Source organism: Pteronotus mesoamericanus, unplaced genomic scaffold (assembly GCF_021234165.1).
Source record: "Pteronotus mesoamericanus isolate MK-2021 breed Mesoamerican mustached bat unplaced genomic scaffold, CSHL_Meso_final contig_130, whole genome shotgun sequence".
NCBI lineage: Eukaryota > Metazoa > Chordata > Mammalia > Chiroptera > Mormoopidae > Pteronotus > Pteronotus mesoamericanus.
This window is the reverse complement of record NW_026555060.1, coordinates 30,029,847-30,054,620: the sequence shown is the minus strand read 5'-3', so window position 1 is coordinate 30,054,620 and position 24,774 is coordinate 30,029,847. Positions and strand designations below refer to the sequence as shown.

The window sequence follows — 24,774 nt, the reverse complement described above, 5'->3', positions numbered from 1 at the left end:
GTATTTCTGTCCCCAGACTTCCAATTCCCAAGCAGACACTTCCAGAAGCACGTGAGAGGGATGTAAGGAGAAGGGGAACCAATGCCATGGGAAACTAAAAACGAATGGTCTCTTCTTCCCGTTCTTAAGCAGGATGATTCAGTGGGAGAAAGTGTTTCGCCAAAACCTTTCACAATCTGGAAAAGCCAACGTGAGTTCATGAAAATAGAATTATAGTATGGTTTAAAAGTAATGGACTCCTCTCCTCCTTCCCGCCCTTCTGGAACAATTCTGTGTAAAAGCCATGGCGGTGATGGTCAGGGTGGCGGTACAGAGCAAGGAAGATGTGCAGGCTGCAGGAGGTGGGGGGGGACCTGCAGCGTCCTGACTCTGGGTGTGGACGCTGTGGGTGCTACCAGGACCTTTTTTCCCTGAAGGACTTGCCATCCAGGGAGAGGAGGATCTCAGCACGGTGGGGGGAGCCCGGCAGGGGCTGGGTGCGAGGGCCGGGCACTGAGCTGGCCCCCGAGTGGGTGAGGGAAGAACAGTTACAAAGAGACTGGTGCCGCACCAGGGCCTGATCAAATAAGCAAACCTACGGAAGGCAGAGTGGGTCAGATTTCCCATTTGTGCTGAGGATACTGGGGCATCAGGCCAGCAACTTACTCTCAAATCAACCTGGAGGAAGAAAAGTCCCTTTCTTCTGTACTTGCAATATTTCTGTAATTCTTAGATTGTTTCAAAATAAACATTTAAAAATAACAAAAATAAATTTTGTTATCTTATACATGACTCAAACTCCATTAAGCTTAATATATATTTTCCAACACATGTTTTGTTTTGTTTTGTTTTTCTTTTCCTAGCATTATTAGTACAGGAATTATTTTCACTTATTTTCACAAATGTGCATGAAAACCTTTTGGGAACATCCAATTTCATGCTGAACCAATAATGTGGCTTGTTTTGGAGTTGGTCAGCAAATTAGGGCAATTTTTCAAACAACTGTTTTTCATGAGGGCATATGAAATACAGAGATACTGGCCTAACAAGATACACAGGCAAAAGGCAGCTCTAACAGTCTGACCAATGGCGAGGTTGAATTTAATACTGTCATTTCTATGTTCTCAAGGACTCTACACTATGTGATCATTATACAACCTTCCAGGACAGAAGGAATGGCTAAGTGTCAGGAGCCCCACCTGAGAGACACGCAGATGTGGGAGGACAGCTGACACCTTCAGCAGCACCTGAGGCATCCCAGTGAGCTGGGAAGCTATGGTCCTCATCACAGACTACTCTTTATTTTACCACAGAAGAAAAGAAGAATCCATTCTGTGGCTTTCCCTACCACAAAAGACTTAAAAGCCATATTCCAACGACATAATCTTGTGGGCAGGATGTGTGAGGAAGAGGGTTCAAAAGCATGGGCTAATGCCTTTCCCTTTATCCTCCCACTGTGAACCGGGAAAGAAAACTACTGAGCCATATAATTTATTAAGTGGTCCAGCAAGGCTATCGTAATCACAAAGATAAGGTTTCTAAAGTATTCTAAGTTTTGTGAAAAAAAAAAAAAAGAGGAAAATATTGAAAGAGACAAACAAGCTAGTACATAGCAGAAAACTCCTTGGCATTATAAATGATCTCAGAAAGAAGGAAGAAGGAAGTAAAAGACCACTGGGTTGGAGCACAGCAGGAGATGCAGAGATGACTCTAGTCTCAGACACACGCTTTGAAACAGTTCAAGAAGTCACAGACCAACAGATGGACAGAGGAGGGATATCCTCCCAGGCTGCCAATGCGGGGGACCCATTCAGAACCCTAAAGCTAATGTAAAGATTATTTTAAGATGAAGATATTTGAGATTCAACAGATGCAGAAAGATGCTTTTTGGGAGCTTCCATTATCTGACATAAAGCAGAAACTTCTGAGAAAGGAGGGCTGCCATAAATTCCCTCTTTGAGGTGGCTTCTAATCACAGCAGAGAGACCAAGAGTAAATCTACCATAAATCCTCACACAGGGGAGTTTCACAGACAAGACAGAAAGAAGGCTTGCACAAAAACAAACATTATCACAAACTGTCTTATCTTCCATTTGTTCTCCTAAAAAATCATTTGTCTTTCCTAAAGAAACCCATCTTCTTCTTCCCCTAGAAGACTTTCCTGCATTCTCCCGCCCCCCACAACTACATTCGGTATAACTTAGGTATAAGTGCCAAATCTATCTGCCCCTCTGAGTTACTCATCATAGAGCACTTCTGCTGTATAACATTGCACCTGTATGTAAACTCTTTTTTTTTCCTCTTGCTAATCTGTCTTCTGTCAGTTCAATTTGCAAACTCCCAGGTACTGAACGTAAGAGGTAGAGAAAAAGTTTTTCCTCTTTGACATTTATAAAGAAGTGTGAGTGGCCTTTTAATATCTTTCAACCAACCAAAGCAGGGATTTTTTTTCCACCTGTGAATGCACATGGCAGGACAGGGAAAGATAGAAGAAGATGGAGAAACAAGAGTGCTGGAAAAAAATGGTCTTTTCTCTTTCAGTAATGAGCTGAGGGAAATCAAAATGGATTTTGAGTCAAAAGAAATTCAGAGTAAAAAGACTGACACTGGGCTACTGGCCCATTTATAATCATTATCATAGTCCAAGGAGGATGGCTACCATTTGGCCCAAGTTACATCATTCACCTTCAAAACGACTCACGTCAGGGCCTTTTCACAAAATCTTGGTAGAGAGAGGGGTGTGAGAATGGAGAGCAGGAAGTTTCCAGGCTGTCAAATGGAATTCACATCCTTGTTTATTAAAGGAAGAATTAAAAGGGAAAAAAGGTGGTAACCCTGACAACTCTGCAGAAATAGAGAAGCTTCATAAGCTGTGAGAAAATCACTCTTCTTATCAGCAACAACAAGATATGGTTCTGATTTCCTTTAAAATTTCATCGGTCACATCACCTGAACAATGTATAGGGGGTCAATATGTTGGTTTACTCACTGGTTTTCAGTCTTATGACACCAACTCCTCAGAAATTTCTCTCTTCTTTCTTGATGCCTGCATTTCAAGTAATGAGAGCTCTGTGCAATACGCAGGGTGTGTGTTTATTTTAGGAAGACCCTGTCTAACTCAGAACATTCAAACTGGTCTATGTTTGAACCAGAAATACCACACCTATGATCTGATGAATGTGAGTACACACACAGAGATTCAGTCCTCTCTTCACGTACTTGTTCATCTGCCTGCTTCATGTAATGTGTACAGTACACATCTTTGGGAAAACATATTGCATAAATCTGAGCAAGGTAAAAATTAACAAATACACAAAACCTTTTTCAGCAAATAGTCTCTCAGTTTGGGAATATTTTTTCACATAAATCTCCTTATAGCCAAATATTACATCTTACTCTTGATAAAATATGGGCATAAATAAAAGGCCCAAAAAAGTAAAATAAATAGGAGCATATACAAAATTAGTCATTGCTTATGCAATACAAGAAACCAAAATATTTTTATCCATAAAGCTGAGAATGACATAAATAACAGTAAAGATTTGACTATCTCCTCACTTCTGCCTAGCTCAAAATGAAGTCTAATTCACTTGAAATTATATCAGGATATATCCTCTTTAAATATTCTGAATTACTGTAGGAAATGACTGGGAAAATCTATTAAGCTTCCACTTGGCTTTTATAAAGATTATCACAAAAGCCATTCAAAGAAAAGTACCCCCTCCCCTCTCAAAAAGATTCTGTAACATGTTGGAAAACATATTTAAATGTCTCTAGGTACACAGAGTTGGAATTCTTTTTATTCCTACTAAGAACAGCCTAAATTCCTGAAATTCAAAATAATGTAGGTCAATTTAGTGCATTTAAATTAATCAGAGAGAAAGAACTTTCTCTCCCAGAACAGCTGAAGTGAACTACACAAGAATCCATCTTTCCTTTGGTGCTGCAGCCACTGGAGTTTTGTCTTTCAATACATGTTGAGGACATACTCTGACAGACTGCTTACATCATGCTCAAATATTCCCATAGACTGTTTTAGTGTCAAAGTATAACTGTTGGATAAACAGAAAAAAATAAAATACTGAGAAACGACTGAAGGTAACAGTGTCAGTTTTCCTTCTATTTACAAGCCAAACTGTCTCAATGGCACCTCCATCCTCTCCAGTAAATAGGTCTTTAGTCTTTACAGGAAAAAGCCATCGGAACCCCCAGGTGCTCAGGGACAGCATTCATAGAGCCCCGTGGAGGATCTCATGCCCTTTCTTCCTGAAAACACTCTGTAGAGTTGTAAATCCACGACCACCACTAAGGCAGCTGAATCCCTTAAATGCAGGTCTCCTCTTGCTGAATTAATTTATTCATGACAGAAACCATGTCAGCCTTTCAGTTAAATGGGCAGAAGCGAGCTCTCTCTCCTCCCATTTGCACCAAAGACATAGCAAAGTTGTCGAGATCTAAAAAGTTGTTCTACAACAGGAGGAAAGAGGTGACTCAACATGCAGTAGTGGAACAGGCACACTCCCGCTGACTGTAAATCTGTCATCATTAGCAGGTGCTGTGAGATGCCGCTGTGATCCCGCGCACTCGAGAGCCAGTTCCGACAGACATTTTTGCCTAAGTTGCTGTGTAAGATTTTGCTAAGAACTCACTGTCACATCTGATATAACAGGTACTACGTTGCCTTTACAATATAGCAAGGCTGGATCGCACTGTGACTGTTTTGATTGTATCAGGCTGGATTTAATAAAGGCTGTGATGAACTTGGGAACATGACAAGGAGTGCAAACACTGCATAATGAATGCTCCCTGTCATTTTGGTATCTGGAACAAGTTTCTGGCTTACTCAGGAGCAGGGGAGAGTTTAATGGAATTTAAGTTATTTTTAGTTTTACTATTTCCATATCCATTAGGAATATTTTGGACATAATGAATGTTAGAGAAAAATTTTTAAGCAAGAATTAACAAGGGTGTTTGTCAGGTTTTCTGCCACCACTGCTATGATGAACTGACCTTTATAATAAAGTGATTTATTATTGCTGATGATCACCTCCTTAAATAAAGTAGAAATATATAGAATATTACATTGGACAAAAACTTGTTTTATATTTTTCTGGGCTACATGTGAAGCTCATTTAAATATTTCTTGGGAAAGAAATGTAAGGATGAGACATTCACTGGCATGTCACTTCTACAAATAAATATTCTCCTTATTTACTTATGGGGGGGCCCCCCAAACAGAATTTATTTATAAAAAGTTGTTTATTTATTCTTACATGTTTAAACTTCAGTCACCTTCAAAGCACTCTCCATTTCATGCAAAACACCTATCGAGACTTCTCTGCACTGTTCCACAGTTTCTGAACTCGTCGATTTTGATGCCTTTTAGTGCTTCTGCCATTTTTTTATTGTTTGACCTCTTCCACTTTGCCAAAACATTTCCCCTTGAGGACTTTTTTCATCCAGGGAAACATGAAAAAGTCACTTGGGGCAAGATCGGGTGAAGAGGAGGGTGGGGCATGAGGGTCATGTTGTTTTTGATCAAATCCGCTGAACACTCAGCGCAGAGTGGGCAGGTGCGCTCGTAAATCACCCATCATGAAATGGGCCAACACATTGAAAGAATCTTCAAAAATAATTCATTGACACCAAATGCAGCCTCTCACAACAACGCCAGCTGGTGCACTGATACAGATGGGCTCCTGGAACACTCACCTAGTGGGGGGGCGGTATAGGGGGAAGCCTGCCCTCCAGAAGATAATTAGGGTTTTTGGGGCGTCCTTTCTTGTATATTCCCTTTACCTTTTGTGATTTGGTAACGTATTATTAGACCCTAAGTGACTTTTACTGAATCTAAAATCATGGAGATGTTCAAAAAAGACACTAGACAATGCTGATTGGATAACTGACAGAAATGTTGAAGGAAATTGCAGTATCTCAACAACTCTACTCAGTACCAGTATAAGTTAATTACAGAGCAAATAATTACTGCTTATACAAATTATTTAGTATTCCTCAATGTTCACTATGAATAAGGTAGGTACTTTCTTTAAAGAAGGGCTTATCTATACATATGTTAGCTATTAAAAATTAGTTCACTCTTTCAAACAGCATCATTTCCCAAGTGTTAAATCTAAACGGTATGTTAGTTCACTTATATAAGAAGCTGACCATTAAGATCTATTCTATTTGAAAAACCTAACTAAATATTAAAAGCCCTCTCAAAACACCCAAGCAATTATTAAACATAAATTTATCACAAGAAATGGATCTTTTTCTGTCTGTTTCCTAAGCAACTGAGTTCTAGCCTATTGATCCAGTTGGTGCTCTCAGTTTCAGAGTTCAAGAAACTTAAAGCAAAGCAAAATTAGCACCTTTCTAGTTAGCCTATTTCCAAACAAAGGAACAAACGAGGAACTGCACGTTCACCCGCAGCTCATTCATCAAAACCAAACTGGGATGTTTTCTTTTTATCTTTTAAAAACTATCAACTCTCAAAGTAAAGAATGTTTGGATCTGGCTTAATTAAACCCTTTACAGTATCAAGTATTAAGTAAGAGCTGCTAGTAAATAATGTATAATATTGATAAATGAGATCCTTTCTTTTATAACAATGTCCCCTTTTGATCAAATAATCTATTAGACCTGACCACAGCATGTCTTAATTCTGAATGTCTAACACTCAGTATTAGGTGAGCAACTCTCTAGTTCACTTTAGGAATCCTAAGGCTCCAGCCAACTCTGTAGAGCAAAATGCCAATATTCGGGGTAGAACACCCAGAACTGCACAACGACAGCCAGTTCTTTTGCTTCCATTTCTCTGTCCAAAGGAGGAACAACAAGTTTCACAGGAGCAGACCAAGTATTACAAGAACCCTGTTTTCCAGAATTGAAAACACTTACTTTGCCTTCAGCGTCTCCTCCTGGAAATTCCAATGAGGATCTTCCACCAGTTGTAATTCCCTCAATACTCTCCCAGGCTTGTAAGCTGCATTGATTATCATGCTAAGAACCTGTTGGGAAAAAAAGAACCACAATAAACTTGCATCGTAGTCATTCCTGCTAACACAAGGATGTTTTGAAAATCACCCTGCTGATGCGAGAAGCATTTGCTCTACCTCTCCTTTAGGGAAAGGGCTGTGAAGACGTTGGGTAGGAATTTTGCAGGCTGGCCATCAATGGGAGAAAAAGGGTGGTCCAATCCAATCCCACTGCTGGTGAGTGGGAATGACAGACTCTATCCTTGCTAGTTGCGCAAAAACCGAACCATTTCTTCCAGTGGGTGTGTGTTATGTGTCGTTGAGTTGGCTCTGACACCTGGTAACCCTGTGAAAGAGCGATGTCCACAATGTCCTGCCCTCAACAGCCTGGCTCAGCTCCTGTGGAGCCCTGCCTACGGCTTCCAAAGAGCCACCGATTATTCTTCAACAGGATTACTCTTCAGTAGGACCGGCTACTGAGTTTCATTTTATTCTTAAAAATAAACCAAACGGCATCAATAAGACAGAGGCAACAGGTTCATACCAACATTTCCGAATAGACTTCAGATACCTGTAAGGAAGGTAACAATTATGTGAAACCCACCCCAATTTATGGCTATTTAACACCAGGACAGTTCTCTCAGGGATGTCAGCTTCAAAAGGGAGCCTGGAACATCCAACACCCTCCTGTGTTATTTCCTCAAATTACCCCTTTATCCCTAAGACCCAAGTCAAAGAAAAAAAAAGCCTGCCGTCTTTGCCTACAGCAGCACCCCCAGAAGGACCAGACACTTCCCTTCTAAAGCCCCAACTGCATGCTCTGAAGAGATGACATGTCCCTGTTAATCTTGATGTGCTTCTCAAATGAAAAGGAACAAGGAATTTAGATCCCTTGGGGCCCTCCCCTTTCCATGAGCAAATCACCACCACCAACGAACATTTATAAGTTCTGGCATGTTCATGAATTGCTGTTATTTGGATAGAGAACTAAAAGAATGTGAAGGTGCAACGCTGTGTACAAAAGAACGTGAGACCTACCGTGGAATGTCCCTTTGTCAGGATCTGCCATGTGCCGGGTCCTAGGAGCACACACAGAACAGGACACAGTGCCTGCAGCTCCTCAAGTCCCTCCCAGCCCAGAAGAGGAAGGAGCCAGGCACTGAGCTCACGTCTCAAGTTTCAGAGCAAAATACCATTGACTGATAAAAATATCTTAGTGAGATGAGACACTGACATCATCGCTAAAGCACCTACAGTTCTTTGGAGGAGACCAGCGCAGTATCGGTGGGAAAGGAGGAGATGCAAGTATGTTAGAAGGATTTTCACGTTTCCGATGTGTTCCAGACTGTAATTGGAGTAGTTTGCACCCTGATTTAATTCTGAAAAACAATAAAGCTTTCTCATATTGTAACTGAGGATTTGACCTGAAAACATTTTATACTATGTAGTCAGCATGGCAACTGCTGTTTCTTTCTTTGAGTAGCATTTTGCTATATTCCTGGTTCAGCCAAGGTGCTAAAAGGCCAGGACAAGGCAGAACAAGCAGTTTTGGTGTATTTATGTTTTCTGTATTAGAATAATCATCTGATTTTATTGTTTACTGTCAGTACAATTTACAGAGACCAAGTTTAAAAATAAATCCAATTAGAACCGGCTGAAATAATGTGCAAAGTGTTTATCAACAGACAATAAAAACTCAACTGATTCTCTTCATTGTGTTTCACTCAAAAACCCCCAGGGCTACCTGTTATTTGCTGTATATTGAAATGCATTTTGTGGCTGTGAAAAGAAAATGCCTTTGAGAGTTCAATTCAGTCTGGAAGTAGGCAGCAATTAAATCGTAAAAAAGCATAGGATATTGAGTAATTTTGCCATGACTTTTCTCAATGCCACATCATTCATCTCTGAATTCAACAAGCTCCCTATAAAACTTTGGGATTGTGAGCTAATTTTTGTGTACGTGGCATCTTAGTGTACTGTAGCTACGTCCACGACAATCACTAAGTTGACAGCTGTTGTTAATATCCAGAGTTAGACTGAATGACTGCACCTTGTAAAACACTGGAACTCAGTTCATTATGCTCTTGATCAGAAAGTGGAGCGCGGACCCTGTCTCTAATTACCAGGACATAATTCATGTGAGAGCAATGACCCACTTGATTTCTTGGAGTTCACAAAATGTTTGTTGAGAACATACTGCTATACAGAAGCCTGCACAACCTGTTAGAGCAGAAAGGCAATAACCTTCGTAATTGGACAGATACCAGTTCAAATCCCAGTTCCATCCCGGAGAAGCTATGAGTCCTTAGGGAAGATACTTGATTAAATTTCCTCCTCTGTATAATGGGGGCACTGCCATTTATCTGGTTCACAATGAAGGGGATCGGAACATGCCACCTCAAAATATGCCACTTTGACATTGTATTATTTTGCAATGAAAAAGCAAGTGAGAAACAGCAGGCACAAAAGAACTCTGCCCTCCCCTTTCTGCCCAGAAGCAGGGCATAAATTTCCCTTTGTGAAGGTGTCTGTCCCCCCCTCCCATACCAGAAAGAAAGCGTGTCACTGGAGAAAGATGGCACAGAGGCGACTCTGCACAAACAAACCTCAGTATAAGAACCCTTATCTTCCACTAGTTTCCCCTGTGTATTTACCTTCCCGCAATACCCCCTCGAGGAGCTCAAACCCCTTTTCCTTTGCCTTATCACCTCTCCCTAATTTATTGCCTTTTGTTAAAATGGTATGTAAAAAATCTTTCACTTCTTTTCTGTGAGGTCTGTTGTGTATTCAAAATAAACCCGTTCTCCAGTTAATCTGTCTTTTGTCAGATTAATTTGTAGGCCCTAGCTACTGAATTAGAGAGAGTAGAGGAAGATTTTCCTTTTCTACAACGGGGAAATGATGAGAAATAAAGGAGGTGACAATTTGGTGTAACAAAATATTTGAAAGTAGCCTTCTTGTTAATATCAATGCAGCCCTCGTCAACCCATAAAATAAACTCTCCTGTGCCTTCAGCCTCTCTATCCCCACTGGCCAGTGTTTATATTTGTCTTGCATCTTTGCAAATAACTTTCCTTAGAAGTTCCTTGACTTTCTTAGTACTGCTTCCTTTTTAGAACCTAAGATTTCATAAAAATAATTTATACCTTCAAATTATTCATCTTATTTCAATTCCCAACATATCCAAATCTAGTTTCCTCTCTAGCTCCCACACACAAAGATGCTTTGGGAAAGGGCACCGAAGCCTAATATCAAATCCAGTGAGCACCGCATCTTTCTGGACCTCTGAGTGAGCAACCTGACAGCGTGCTCCACTGCCCAGGGCTGCAGAGCTTCTTTGCTCTCCTAGCTCTACTCCATCAGGCACAAGAGTTTGTTCAGAAAATCATGAGTGGGTCAGGGTATGGGGCAGAGGAGAGGAATAATCAGAGGGAGGAAGAGACAAAGAGGAGAAAAAAAGAGTAAGTGCTATTGGCAGGGAAAGGAGCAAATGCTCCAAGAATGTTTGATACACAGGAGCTACTTGATAAATGTCAACACTTAAAATATTATGTAAATCAATGGGATTTTTTTTTCTGTTCATTTCATGAAATTGTGTTATTCCATAATTTCCTTTCATAGTCGCTCTCGTGGAAATTTCTCTCCCCAAAGCAAAAGTAATTTAGACCATTTCTAACCTCAACTGCATCCTGTGTTAAAGTTATAACTATGTTGAAAGTGCAAGGAATCATTAACAGAAAAATTAGACCTTATAGTGTCAAAACCAGAAAACACTTCAGAATGCAAATATGGCTCCCATGGCTTGGGTTCAGCTGATTTAAAGTGAAGATGACAGATTCCTGACTTTAAAGGTTTGTAGTGTGTTGAATTCTAGTGACCGGGGTAGGAGGGGGTAAGGCGGGGGTGGCGTGGGGTGTCTCTCTGGGGCAGACTTTAGGGACAGGCTGGCCCACAAGGATACATGACAGAGAATGTTCTTTCTCTTGAAGGGTCAGAAAAAGGTTCTGGATGAAAAGGAGCCTTCCCTCATGAGTTCACTGTTCCAACAGACCTCTCTGCTTTGCAGTCTAAGGACCATGGTTATAATGTTTGGCTTTTTACAAAAATCAGGATCATCAAAAGCCCTCATGGCCTAAAAGAGCTCTTCTTTTCAACTTCAAAATCATATGGAGTGAAGCTAATTTTATGAATACTTTTGTAAAAGTAAAATGATAAAAAAATTTTTACTTGGCACTTTATCAATAGGGTTTTGCTCGTGAATGACATCTTATGTGGAAGTTTTCAAAAGGAATAAAATGAGGAAAGATTCAGACTTCAGTACCTGGTCCTGTCAATACAATGGGAGGCCCAGTGAATTGTAGAGCAATTAAGTGTTGGAACCAGGTTTAAATGGAGAATGTTAATGAAGAGGGTCTCCTTGGCTGAAGGAGTTTGGGGTTTGGAAGAATTATAGCAGTTGTACTTCTTTTCCCAGAATTCTATCAAGCCTGCCCTCCAAAGCAGAGGTCTGCACTGCATCAACCATGGTTAAGTGCCATCAAAAACTCGAACTCAGGGAGATGTGCTTGGAAGAGAAGACGAGAACCATGACAGTCTTCTCTTTAATACAAACCTTCTAACAAAGCCAGTGAAAAGCAGAAAAGGAGTTTTGAAAAGAAGACAAGGCAAATAACTTTTCAAGTTATTTACCCTTGAAAGTGGGTGTTTTCATTCTGTCTCCCTGACCTCTGATACACTCAGTCAAAGATTATCTAAGTGTTATGTTAATCTCTCCTTTTGTTATTAGTTATAAAAACTTTAATAATAGTAATAATCTGACATTTGACCAGGTGGAGAACTCTATTGCTTAGGCCCGTGCTGACCTCTATCTTCACTTAGACTCTTAACACAAGGCTGACCTCCCTGGTAGGCGGGCCTCCTTCTCCTCACAGGAGGCTATAATTTTCAGGAATTTTCTACCTCCCCCTGAAAGACCAACAGGAGAATCCATCATGCCCTGTATCTTCAATCGCCTCAGTCACCAGAAACCCAACCCTTCTAGAACAATTTTTCTACCCAAAAAACAATTCCCCTTTGGCTCTGATTTTTCCCTACTCTGACCCAATCTCAAGCCTTTCCCTGCTCCCCAAACCCACCCATTATGTCCTCTGAACTCATGATCCATCATCAGCAAAATACCCTCGACACTGGACCTCTTTTCAGAACATTTTTTTTTACCTTGCAGTTTTCTCTTCTGCTATGAATTGAATTGTGCTCCCTCCCCTACAAATTCATGTGTGAAACCACTCATCTCCCATGCGGTGGTGTTAGGAGGTGGGGCCTTTAGGGAATGATTAGGGTTAGATGAGGTCATAAGGGGGGGAGCCCATGATGGGATTCGTGCCCTCAGGAGAAGAGACCAGACAGCTTGCTCTCTTTTTCTCTCTGTCTGTGAGGACAAAGCAAGGCAGCAGCTGTGTGTGAACCCATGGAGAGTACTCAACCCAGAACATGCACATGCTGACACCCTGACCTCAGCCTTCCAGCGTCTAGAACTGTGAGAAGTAAATGTTTGCTGCCTGAGCCACCCGCTCTGTGGTGTCTTGTCAACAGCAGGAGCCAGCTGACACCTTTTCTCCCCTACACCACCACTTTCCCTCCTCTCTACCGGATCATTTCCCTCAGTGTGTCAACTGTGGTAACACTGCCTATCTTAAGTACAAAAACAATGACTTTCCCACTTCATCTCTCATCTTTCTTCAGCCACCTCATTTCTCTGTTCTCTTTTACAGTAAAATCCTTAAGTATCGTTCACATTCACTGCTCCTCATTCCCTCTTTCAATCCTCTCTGGAACCCAATCCCACAAGGTTTCCACATCCACAGCCACCTGAAACGGGTCTCCTCAAGATCGCCTGTGAGGCCTGGAATAACCAAAGAATGGGTCATGGTCAGCTCGGTTCTTATTCTACCTGTCACCAATGGGGGCCACATCCTCCACTCCCTCTGAGATGTGCAGACACTTTTTATCTTCACAGCCATGACTCCAGTCTCTCCTGAGTCTCCTACATCACAGAGCGCTATCCTGACATCCTTCTGTGTCCCCAACCCTCAACTTCAAATGACAGTGAACCTCATGACTGCTATCTCCTATCTCAATTCACTCCACACCGCCTCTGGCTTTACATACTACCCACAAACTAGCAAACTCACAGTTACCAAATCTATACTACCATCCCAGACCTATCCTTGAACTCAAACATCCATTTCCACTTGATGTGGAGTGGGCAAACCTAGCCTGTCCAAATCAGGCTACAAGCTCCCTTTTCCAACTGCCAAGACCAAACTATGGCGGCCTCCGTGAACTGTTACTCTCATGGTTCATTTCCAGTTTACCAGGAAACCATCCCTGTATCTAAACTGTGTTGGTTTATGTGTTCGTGGTCCACTCCCACTAGAACACAAGCACCAACAAATCAGGGACTTAATTTTGTTTGCTGCCGTATTCACAAATAACTGGAACTATACCTGGCAATGGCAGATTCTCAATAAATATATAATTTTTATTTTGTTTAATGAATTTCAATATGGGCACTGAAATTAGATATAATATTCCATACATCTAAAAATTAATTACTGGAAGAGACCCAAGATGGCAGGGGAGCAAGTGAAAGCTACACTAACCTCCTCCCAGGACCAATCTGCAATAGCAACTAAATTGCAGAGAAATTATCCTGAATAACCAACTGAACACTAGCTGGAGAGAAGCCTTATAACCATGGACAGACAGAAAAAAACACTTCAGCACAAGAGACTGGCAGCGAGTGTGGAGGAGACATGAGAGGGCTGGCTGGGTTCCCATGGGTGGCAGCTCGAGTGCTAGAGTGACATTTCAGTGGCTGGGGGCGTTCCTCCTGAGAAGTGCGAGGTCTAAACCTCAAGCCTGGCTCCCCAGCCTATAGCACCAGAGCTGGACAAAAACCAAAATAACATCCAGCTGTGAAAAGCAGCAGGGGGTCTGCTACCCAGGGCAAGTCAGCTAGAGATACAGGGAGCTTTTTAAAGGGCCAAAGCACAAAATTTCATTTGTAGCCACTTACCCTGGGTGACAGCAAATGGAGGGCAGATTGGACTAGCGATGCTTTAGGAGTGTCTGGGGTTGGTGGCTCTTGGGGAAGAACTGAGGGAACAGCGATGGGATCCACGTACTGATATTGTGGGAGCCATCTCTCTCAGAGCACTCTTCTCTGAATGGCATCAGCCTGAGGGGAAGCAATAGCCCCATCTGCAGGAATTACTCTGCCCCGCCCTATGGTGCTTAAACCTGACTGCTGATTACAGATCAATCAGATTAACAACTGATCATATTAAAAGATGATTAGTTTAACATTTAAGGCAGAAAATACAAAACAGCCAAAATGGGAAGACAAAGAAATAGACCCCCCCCAAAAAGAAAGAGAGAATTTTTCAGAAGAACTGGATGAAATGGAAGGAAGCAATTTATCAGACAGAGAGGTTAGAGTAATGATTATAAGGATACTGAACAGCATGAGGAAAAGACATGGAAACCATAAAAAAGGATGAGCCAGAAATAAAGGATGCAGTATCTGAGATAAATAATACATTGGAGGGAAAAAACAGTGAGATAGATGAAACAGAGGATGGAAGCAGTGTTTTGGAAGACAAGGTAGAAAAAAAGAATCAGGCAGAGCAGAAAAGAGAATTCAAAAAAAGTGGGGAGCACTTAAAGAAACATCTTGGACAACATGAAATATAACAACATCCACATCATGGGAATACCGGAAGGAAAAGAGAGTGAGCAAGGGACTGAGAGCCAAAGTGAAGAAATAATAACTGAAAACTTGCTTAATCTGGTGAAAGAAAAGATTGCACAAGTCCAGGAATTCAGAGTCCCAAACAAGCTGGACCCAAAGAGGCCTACACTGAGACACATCTTAATTAAATTAACAAGGCTTAAAAACAAGGAGAGAATCCTAAAAACTACAAGAGAAAAGCAGATAGTTACCTACAAGGGAGCACCAATTAGACTGGCATCTGATTACTCAACAGAAACATTTCAGGCCAGAAGGGAGTGGTGTGAAATACTCATGATGAAAAGCAAGAAGTTAAACCAAGGCTATTTTACCCAACAAGGCCACCATTTAAAATCAAAGGAGAAACGAGGAGCTTCCCAGACAAGAAAAAGCTAAAGGAGTTTGTTAACAAACCAATACTGGAACAAATGTTAAAGGGCTTGCTTTAAGAAGAAGAAGAAAAAGAGAAAGGAAAAAAAAAACACACAGGAAAACAATCTAACAATAAAATGGCACTATATATCTATCAATAATCACCTTTACGTAAGTGGCTTAAATGCTCCAACCAAAAGACATAGGGTAGCTGAATGGATAAGAAAACAAGACCCATATATATGCTGCCTCCAAGAGACTCACCTCAGATCGAAAGAGACACACACACACTAAAAGTAAAGGGTTGGAAAAAGACATTTCATGCAAATGGAAAAGAAAAAAAGCTGGAGTAACAGTATTTATATCTGGCAAAACATACTTTAACACCAAGGCTGTAATAAGAGAGAAACAAGGACACTCCATAATGATAAAGGGAACAATCCAGCAAGAGGATATGACCCTAGTAAACATTTACACACCAAACACAGAAGCACCTAAATATGCAAAGCAAATCTTGATGGACATAAGAGGAGAGGTTGACAGAAATACAGTCATAGATGTGGGTTTTAACACCCCATTGACTTCAATGGATAGATCTTTCAGGCAGAAGATTAACAAGGAGACAGTGGCCTTAAATGACACACTAAATCAAATGGATTTAATTGTTTTCTTCAGAGCATTCCACCCCGAAGCAGCAAAATATACACACTTTTCAAGTGCGCATGGAACATTTTCTAGGACAGACCACATGTTAGGACACAAAACAAAGTATCAAAAAATTTAAGAAGATTGCAATCATATCAAGCATCTTCTCTGACTACAATGCTATGAAACTAGAAATCAACCATAAAATGAACATGCAAAGACATGGAAGCTAAATAACATGTTATTAAACAGTAAATAGGTCAACAACGAAGTGGAGAGAGAATCAAAAACCACCTTGAAACAAATGATAATGAGGGCGCAACAATCCAAAATCTATGGGACACTAGGAAAGGAATCCCAAGAGGGAAATTCATAGCATTACAGGCCTATCTCATAAAACAAGAAAAAGCTCAAATAAACAATCTAACTTCACACTTGGAGAAACATGAAAAGGAACAAAAAACAAAGCCCACTCTGAGTAGAAGGAAGGAAATTAGGATCAGAGCAGAAACAAATGTAATAGAGTCCAAAAAGCCAATACAAAAGATCAAGGAATCCAAGAGCTGGTTCTTTGAAAAGATAAACAAGATTGACAAACCTTTAAACAGACTCATCAAGAAAAAAACAGAAAGGACCCAAGTAAATCAAATCAAAAATGAAAGAGGAAATATAACAACTGACACCAAAGAAATACAAAGGTTTGTAAGAAAATATAATGAACAACTATATGTTAACAAACTAGACAACCTTGATGAAATAGATAAATTCCCAGAAACATACAACCTCCCAAAACTAAATCAGGAATAATTAGAGAATCTGAATACACAGATTATACCTAATGAAATTGAAGCAGTAAAACAACAACAACAACAACAACAACAACAACAACAACAACACCTCCCAACAGAACAAAAGCCCTGGCCCAGGTGGCTTCACAGGTGAATTTTACCAAACATTCTGAGAAGAACCAACACCTCTCCTTCTCAAACTATTTTATAAAATTCAAGAGGAGGGAAGATGCCCAGACTCATTTTATAAGGCTAGCATTTTCTCAATTCCAAAAGCAGATAAAGACACCACAAAGAATGAAAATTATAGGCCAATATCACTGATGAACACAGATGCTAAAATCCTCAACAAAATATTAGCCAACCAAATACAGCAATGCATCAAAAAGATCACATACCATGATCAAGGGATTTATTCTGGGAATGCAAGGATGATATTCGTAAATCAACAAATGTGATTCACCACATAAACAAAATGAAGGAGAAAAACTACATGATTATATCAATAGATGCAGAAAAAGCTTTCGATAAAATCCAGCACCCATTTATGATAGAAACTCTCAGCAAAATGGGAATAGAGGGAACATACCTAAACATAATAAAGGCCATATGTGACAAACCCACTGCCAGCATTATACTCAACAGGTAAAAACTACAAGTGTTCCCCTCAAGATTGGGAACAAGACTGGGATGCCTGCTTTCACCTCTCTTATTCAACATAGTACTGGAAGTCCTAGCCATGGCAATCAGACAGGAAGAAGAAATAAAAAGCATCCAAATTGGAAAGGAAGAAGTAAAACTGACTTTATTTGCAGATGACATGACACTGTCCATAGAGAACTCCCAAGGTTCCACCAAAAAACTACGAGAACTGATAAATGGATTCAGCAAAGTGGGAGGATCAAAAATAAATATTCAGAAATCAGTTGCATTTTTATATGCCAATAACGAACTAACACAAAGGGAAATTAAGAAAACAGTCCCATTCACAATTGCTTCAATAAGGTAAAATACCTACGAACAGACCTAACCAAGGATGTAAAAGACTTGTACTCAGAAAATTATAAGACACTGAAGAAAGAAATTGGAGAAGACACAAATAAGTGGAAGCACATACCATATTCGTGATAGGATGAATTAACATCATTAAAATGTTCATACTACCCAAAGCAATCTATAGATTCAAAGCAATTCCTATCAATATTCCAATGACATATTTCACTGAGCTAGAACAAGTATTTCAAAAATTTATATGGAACCATAGAAGACCCCACATGGCAACAGTGATCCTGAAAAAGAAGAACGAAGTTGGAGGAATCCACACTACCTAATATTAAACTATACTACAAGGTCGTAGTAATCAAAACAGCCTGGTACTGGCATAAAAACAGACACATAGATCAATGGAACAGAATAGAGTCCAGAAATAAACCCACACCTTTATAGTCAATTAATATTTGACAGAGGAAGCAAGCTCATGTTATAGGTAAAGACAGTTCATTCAATAAATGGTGTTAGGGAAATGGACAGATATGTGCAGAACAATGAAACTAGACCACCTTCTTACACCATGCACAAGAATAAATTCAAAATGGATCAAAGACTTAAATGTTATACCCAAACCCATACAAATCCTAAAAGGACACATGGGCAGCAAAATCTTGGACATTGCTCGTAGAAACTTTTTATCAGATATATTTCCCCAGGTAAGGGAAACAAAAGAAAAAAAAATAAACAAATGGAAATTCATCAAACTAAAATTTTTTTGCACAGGAAAGGAAATCATCAACATAATAAAAAGACAACCAACAGAATGGGAGAACATATTTGCTGATACATCTGATAAGGGGTTAATATTCAAAATTTATAAAGTACTTACAAAACTCAACACCAAAAAAAACCAAACAACCCAATTAAAAAATGGGCAAAGGACCTGAATAGACACTTCTCCAAAGAGGACATACAGATGGCCAATAGACGTATGAAAAGATGCACAACGTCACTAATCATCAGAGAAATGCAAATTAAAACCACAATGAGGTATCACCTCACACCTGTCAAAATGGCTATGATTAATAAATCAAAAAACAACAAGCACTGGCAAGGATGTGGAAAAGGGGGAACTCTTGTGCACTACTGTTGGGAATGCAGACGGGTGCAGCCACTGTGGGAAGCAGTATAGAGATGCCTCGAAAAATTGAAAATGGATCTGCCTTTTGACCCAGTGATCCCACTTCTGGGAATATATCCGAAGGAACACAAAACACTAATTCAAAAGGACATATGCACCCCTCTGTACATTGCAGCATTATTTACAATTGCCAAGATATGGAAGCAACCCAAGTGTCCATCATTAGGTGAGTGGATAAGACAACTATGGGACATTTACTCAATGGAATGAAAACTACTCAGCCATAGAAAAGAAATAAATTTTACCCTTTGTGACAGCACGGATGGACCTAGAGAACATTATGCTAAGTGAAATAAGCCAGTCAGGGAAAGACAAATACCATAGGATTTCATTCATACGTGGAATCTAACAAACAAACTGAACTAACAAACAAAACAGAGACAGACTCATAGATGGAGAGCAGGTGACAGGTAATGTGGGGCAGGGAGGTAAAGGGGTAGAGGGATTGAGGAAAAAAGAAAAAGGACTCATGGACACGGACAGCAGAGTGGTGATTACTGGGGGTGGGTGTATAAGGGGACTAAATGGTAATGGAAAAAATATAATGAAAATTATATATTTTTAAAAAAGAGAGAGAATCTTAAAAGCAGCAAGAGAAAAGTAGATAATTACCTACATAGGAGTTCCCATAAGACTTTCAGCTGACTTTTCAAAAGAAACTTTGCAGGCTAGAAGGGACTGGAAAGAAATATTAAAATGAAAAGCAAGGTCCTACAACCTATTTACAACCTAGTAAAGCCATCATTTATAATGGAAGGGCAGGTAAAGTGCTTCCCAGACAAGGTAAAACTAAAGGAGTTCATCATCACCAAACCATTATTATATGAAATGCTAAAGGGAAATATATAATAAAAAGACCAAAACTATGAACATTAAGGTGGCAAGAAATTCACAAACTAAGCAAACCAGCAGAACAGGAACAGAATCATAGATATGGAGATCATTTGGAGGGTTATCAGCTGGGAGGGGGAAGGGAGTGAATGGGGAAAAAGGGATTAAGTATAAATTGGCCCTGGCTGGTGTGGCTCAGTGGACTGAGTGCCAGACTGAGAACCAAAGGGTCACCAGCTCAATTCCCAGTCTAGGGCACATGCCTGGGTTGCAGGCCAGGTCCCCAGAAGGGGGAGCGAGAGAGGCAACCACACACTGATGTTTTCCTGCCTCTCTCTCCCACCCCTCTCTAAAAAGAAATAAAATCTTTTAAAAAAAGGAGATGATGTAAAAATTAGTAGGTACAGAATAGACAGGGGGATGTTAAGAACAGTATAGGAAATGGAGAAGCCAAAGAACTTATATGCATGGCCCATGGACATGAACTAAGGTGGCTGGCGTGCTGGAGGGAACGTGCGTACTGGGTGGAGGGGGACAAGGGAAAAAGTTGGAACTGTAATGGCATAATCAATAAAATATATTTATAAAATAAAAATTAATTACTAATTCAGTCTATGAATTTATTTGATCCCATATAGTTTATGTGAATGGAGGCTTAAGAGATAGCATTTGCTATTGATATTTTCACTGCTACAAAAATCTTATCCTATGATATGATGAGAAAGTCAACAAAGATAGCTTATCTTCTTTAACGGCAAATCATAAAAATCTAACAACCAAAACTGTTTGCACTTTGCCAGCCTCCTCAGACATCGTCTAATGTCCTTTTGGTTTCTGCCTCACAGATTATGTGTGTGTGTGTGTTCGAGTTCATACCCACCCGTGAGCTTGGTACATTGTTCTTAATGTGTTAACATTCAGCATCAACTTAACACAGCAGCAACAAAAACACCACGGAATATCCAGACGCATATCCACATCTTTAATTTTGTTGACTGACTTAAATGGATATCACCTAAGCAAGATTTTTCCTTTGTTCGTTATTACCTGAAAAGGGTAAGTCCTTGCTCTGAGGGCATATTTCCTGCTGCCTTAACATCACCTTCTCTCAATTATACTAATAAACCCATGGGTGCTTTGAAAAATAAAAGCTACCCTCATTTTCAGTATATTATCATTATATATATAGTTCAGGTGGCTTCAGATTTCTTATTTTCTGGGTTCCCACATGAAGGCTCTCTCATTTTTAAAAGTTGTGGCAGGTAGCCCAGTACAAATGTTCACAGATACAGAACAAAGGAGAAATTCAAACAAGTCATCGCAAACTCCCAAACATGGGAAATAAACACCATAATCAAACCAAGAAACTGAAGGAAATAACTTCATGGATCAACAATGTGGCAGAAATGTGAACTATAAGCAACACCTGAAGCCAAATTCCAAACAGCCAGCTCCCACTAAAAGCTTCCGAGACGGGGGGGTTGGGGAAGCAGTGGTCACTTTCCCTCCTGGGGGCACTCACATCACTATTTGCCTGTCTATCGTCTCTGGCTGAGGGCAGGGGGGCGGGGGGGGGGGGGGGGGGGGGCGGGGGGGCGGGCAGTGAGCTCCAAGGGCTCTGAGGCTCAGAGAAAAAATAGGGCTCCAGCCTTGTAGAATGACAGGATTTCTTTGGAACCTCCTGTTCCAACAACCTATTTCACATGTCAGTAGAGCAGAGAGGAGTCAGTGCAAGGCCCCGAACCCTCAGCAATGGCACATCTGCACGCTCGCTTTCTTCTTGAGACTCGATGTTCCGTATTTCAACCTTCTTCTGTGATGTTTGAAATCATGCCTCACCTGACTGGCCTCTCTCTGTCATACTTCATGGAAGAATCCCAAAGTCACAGATTACGTGACGCTTGTGTTAGGCAAATTTCCTCCCTTCTTATTAGCCAGTTAAAAAAAAAGGATTGTGACTCTGGGCCCTGAGCCGCACAGAGCACATGAAGCCTAGTGAAAGAAAGACTGGAAGGGAGACCTCTGTAAAAGTCACCTTTTCACCTTTTACTTACCGTCAAAACAATACACAGCACTGGGTTCCAGGTTTAAAAACCGCCACATCTACTGCTCCCGCTGAGCCCAGATAACATAGAACTGGGGCATTATTCTAACATAGTCAGGCACAGACTCTGCCGCTGTAGTTGTACTTGTGTGGGCTTGTTACAATGAAGCAGGCTTAGAGTTAAGAAGAGAGGACAAGAGTCCCTCCTGTCTGCAGAGGTTCTGCCAATTCCCTGAGGAAGTGCCCACATCTCTTGTTCACCACAACCCCGCAGCGTTTAGCACAAGTGCCCACATGGTACATGGTTATGACTCATGAATTGTTCAGGGACGGAAGGAATGAATGGATGGCCGATGTCTTATTCACTGCTGTGTACCCACGGGCAGCAGGGTCTGTGCAGTGGCAGATGCTCAGTAAACAAATGCTGAATGTTGAAGTACTGAACATCTTGATATCCAAAAGACCCTGCAAAGATTGTGAATAGATGAAAAGAAATATACATGGACCACAGTGGCACTGTGCAGTCCCCACATCATTACTTCTGCACTTTCTGAGGCCACAGAAGCAGATTGAGGGGGATATAAATTTTTATCAATACAGGTGAACACTCCAGTCTCCTTATGGTTCTTACGTGCCCTGGTGGCAACCCAGCTCGCTACCCCAGACTCTACGTCATCAAACCTGTGCGCATGGCTCTAATCATTTCTGCAAAGTTAAACTTATTATAATCTATTCTTTTAATTGGTTATGTCTAAACCACTGCATCCCTTCACTAGGCTATGATGAAGAGTACCAAAGTGACTCTTTTAGGTATGACATATAGATAGGATAAAGGACACATAGATGATGAATGGATGGATACATGATAGAATGAAAGATAGAAAGATGATGGATAGATATGGGTGGACAGATGATAGAAAGATGGAAGGATAGATAGGTAGGTGGGCGGGGTGAGGTGGGACTGTGTGGGTGCACGCAGGAGTATCTGTATTTTGCCTGTCAGTAACAACATTTCTGCCTTGGCAAGCAGAACTTCCAATTCTTTAGTTTATCTCATTGCTCTATTCTATTATATGGAATATAAAAGATTATTACATTCTATGTATAATATATAGGATAGTATAGTATATAGAATATAATTATATAATATATAGAATATAATATATAGTGTTTCTCTCTCTCTCTCTCTCTCCAGGAATAGACAGGCTGATCCCGAAGTTAGCTTGAGCTCACAGGTCTCAAAATCAGCATCTCGGGCACTCTCAGCTAAGTGAGGCAGAGAGTTCTGTGCGGGGAAAGAATGAGGCACAGAAGCTTAGCACTTCAGAAAGCTTCCTGAGTGTTCCAGATTCATGTTGCTTTCTCTGAAAGCTTCCTTTAGGCATCAGAAGGAAGAAAACAGGGAGGAGAATATCAGGTGCCATCGTTTTACGTTTTCATAGAAAGTATGTAACTGTCTATTTTCCCTCTGAAAAAGGTCATCCATTAAACGACCAACCCATCATGTCAAAAAGCAGCAGGTACAACACAGGGCATTTCTGCTGCTGAACCACCACATTCCACAGCAACTACCAGCTTCACACACCAAAAGGTGATCAGCGACATGTGAACAGGGACTCCTAGAGATTCTCCCCAACCCCTAGAAATAGCAGGTTTCTCTTTTTTTGCTAAAAACAGAGGTTACATATTGGCAAATAACTTAAACCACATAACACTTAAGAAAAATCATGGATGCTCCCCTAATCGCGAATCCACCAGGGACGTTACCCTGGTATGCCGCCTTAACGCCCATGGCCTTCAGAGTCTCCATAAAAGCAGAGACTCTACCATTCTCCCTGAGCTGGTGTTTTCAAGAGTCGCTTCTGCCAGCAGGATTTGGTTGGAGTTCTCCCATTTGATCGTGAGTCTAACAGAAGATGGACTTTTCATGGCAGAACACAATATCGATATATTAGATGTTCCGCTCTTTTTCTATTGTACTCAGGCTGGCTCGCTCATTTAACATCTCTTTCACACATGGACATAAGCACACAACACCTGCCTTATTTCACTGTATATAAAGTAAGTATCACAGATCTGGCGATTAAGGAGACTGCATATAAAGCATAAAGTAGGACTTTCCCGACACCTTTGTGAATGGCCAAAAAGAATGACGCTAACAGTCTGAGGTGTGGCAGGGTTGTGATACCAAAACCTCACAAGCCTGTCAAGGGTCCATGGAGATACGTGGTCTGTGTATATATTTGGGAGAGCTTGGTATTACTGGGGGAGGCATGCAGGTGGAAGCGTTTCAGATAGAGAAGGACAGTCCTGGTTGACAATGATCATACTGCGCATACGGATTTGAGTTATAATAACCACCACCACTTACTGCCTGTACTCACAGGTCCTACCCTCCATGCAACAGGGGCCCCAAGTCCCATAAAAATGCCCCAGACACCAAGGGAGCATCAACAGGCTCACAAGCCGTGCCCCACCCCACCCCACCCCCAGCCCTGCTTGCTCTGAGTTTCCTTGCATGAGGTGACTGAACTTGAATGGGCCATCTACTGGCTCTGGCTCCGGCTCCTCAGAGGCCACCTTCCTCCCCCGGCTGCAGCCTTGCTGGGACCGAGGCCAGTCACAGTTCTTAGACCCTCAAAACCTCACTCAAGTCGAACACTCAGCATGCTCATTGACCAGGTGAATAAGGACACACATTAATAATCACTTTTGCCAAAAAAATTAAAAATCACTTTTGCCAGAAACTGCTCTCTGGAACACCACTGCCCTCTCGGGGTTCAGGATCCCTCTTCTCAACCTGCACTAAGCTCTCCACAGGCCGGTTCTGCATCCGAACACACAGACGTTATCTATTTCTAGCAGACTGGACGGAGTTTACATTTTCCAAAGACATAAAAACCTGTAACTGCAAACACACTCTGTCTTTGCTCCAATTACCTCATTCTCTTGAAGCAAAATGAAATTTGAAACCATACAGAGGTTCTGGTGCTGAAGGGAGAGCATTAGCATAAATATTGGCTTGGCGGAACTTACATTTTTCTTGCTCTCCCAGAACTGAAGTGCTTGCTTTCTTTCCCCCCGCCCCTCCTTCCTGCCTCATGCATTTTCTGAACATCAGCAAAAAACTAGTTTTGTCATCAGAAAACTGCTCT

General features: G+C 41.0%; 1 protein-coding gene across 1 annotated transcript in view; it reads right to left on the bottom strand.

The window, feature by feature from the left end:
- SFMBT2 (Scm like with four mbt domains 2) overlaps positions 1-24,774 on the bottom strand; it is a 214,057-nt gene that overhangs the window by 12,987 nt on the left and 176,296 nt on the right. The window contains exon 16 of the mRNA XM_054593939.1: positions 6,880-6,989. Coding sequence (XP_054449914.1) covers positions 6,880-6,989 — 110 coding nt within the window. The remainder of the gene's footprint in view (positions 1-6,879; positions 6,990-24,774) is intronic.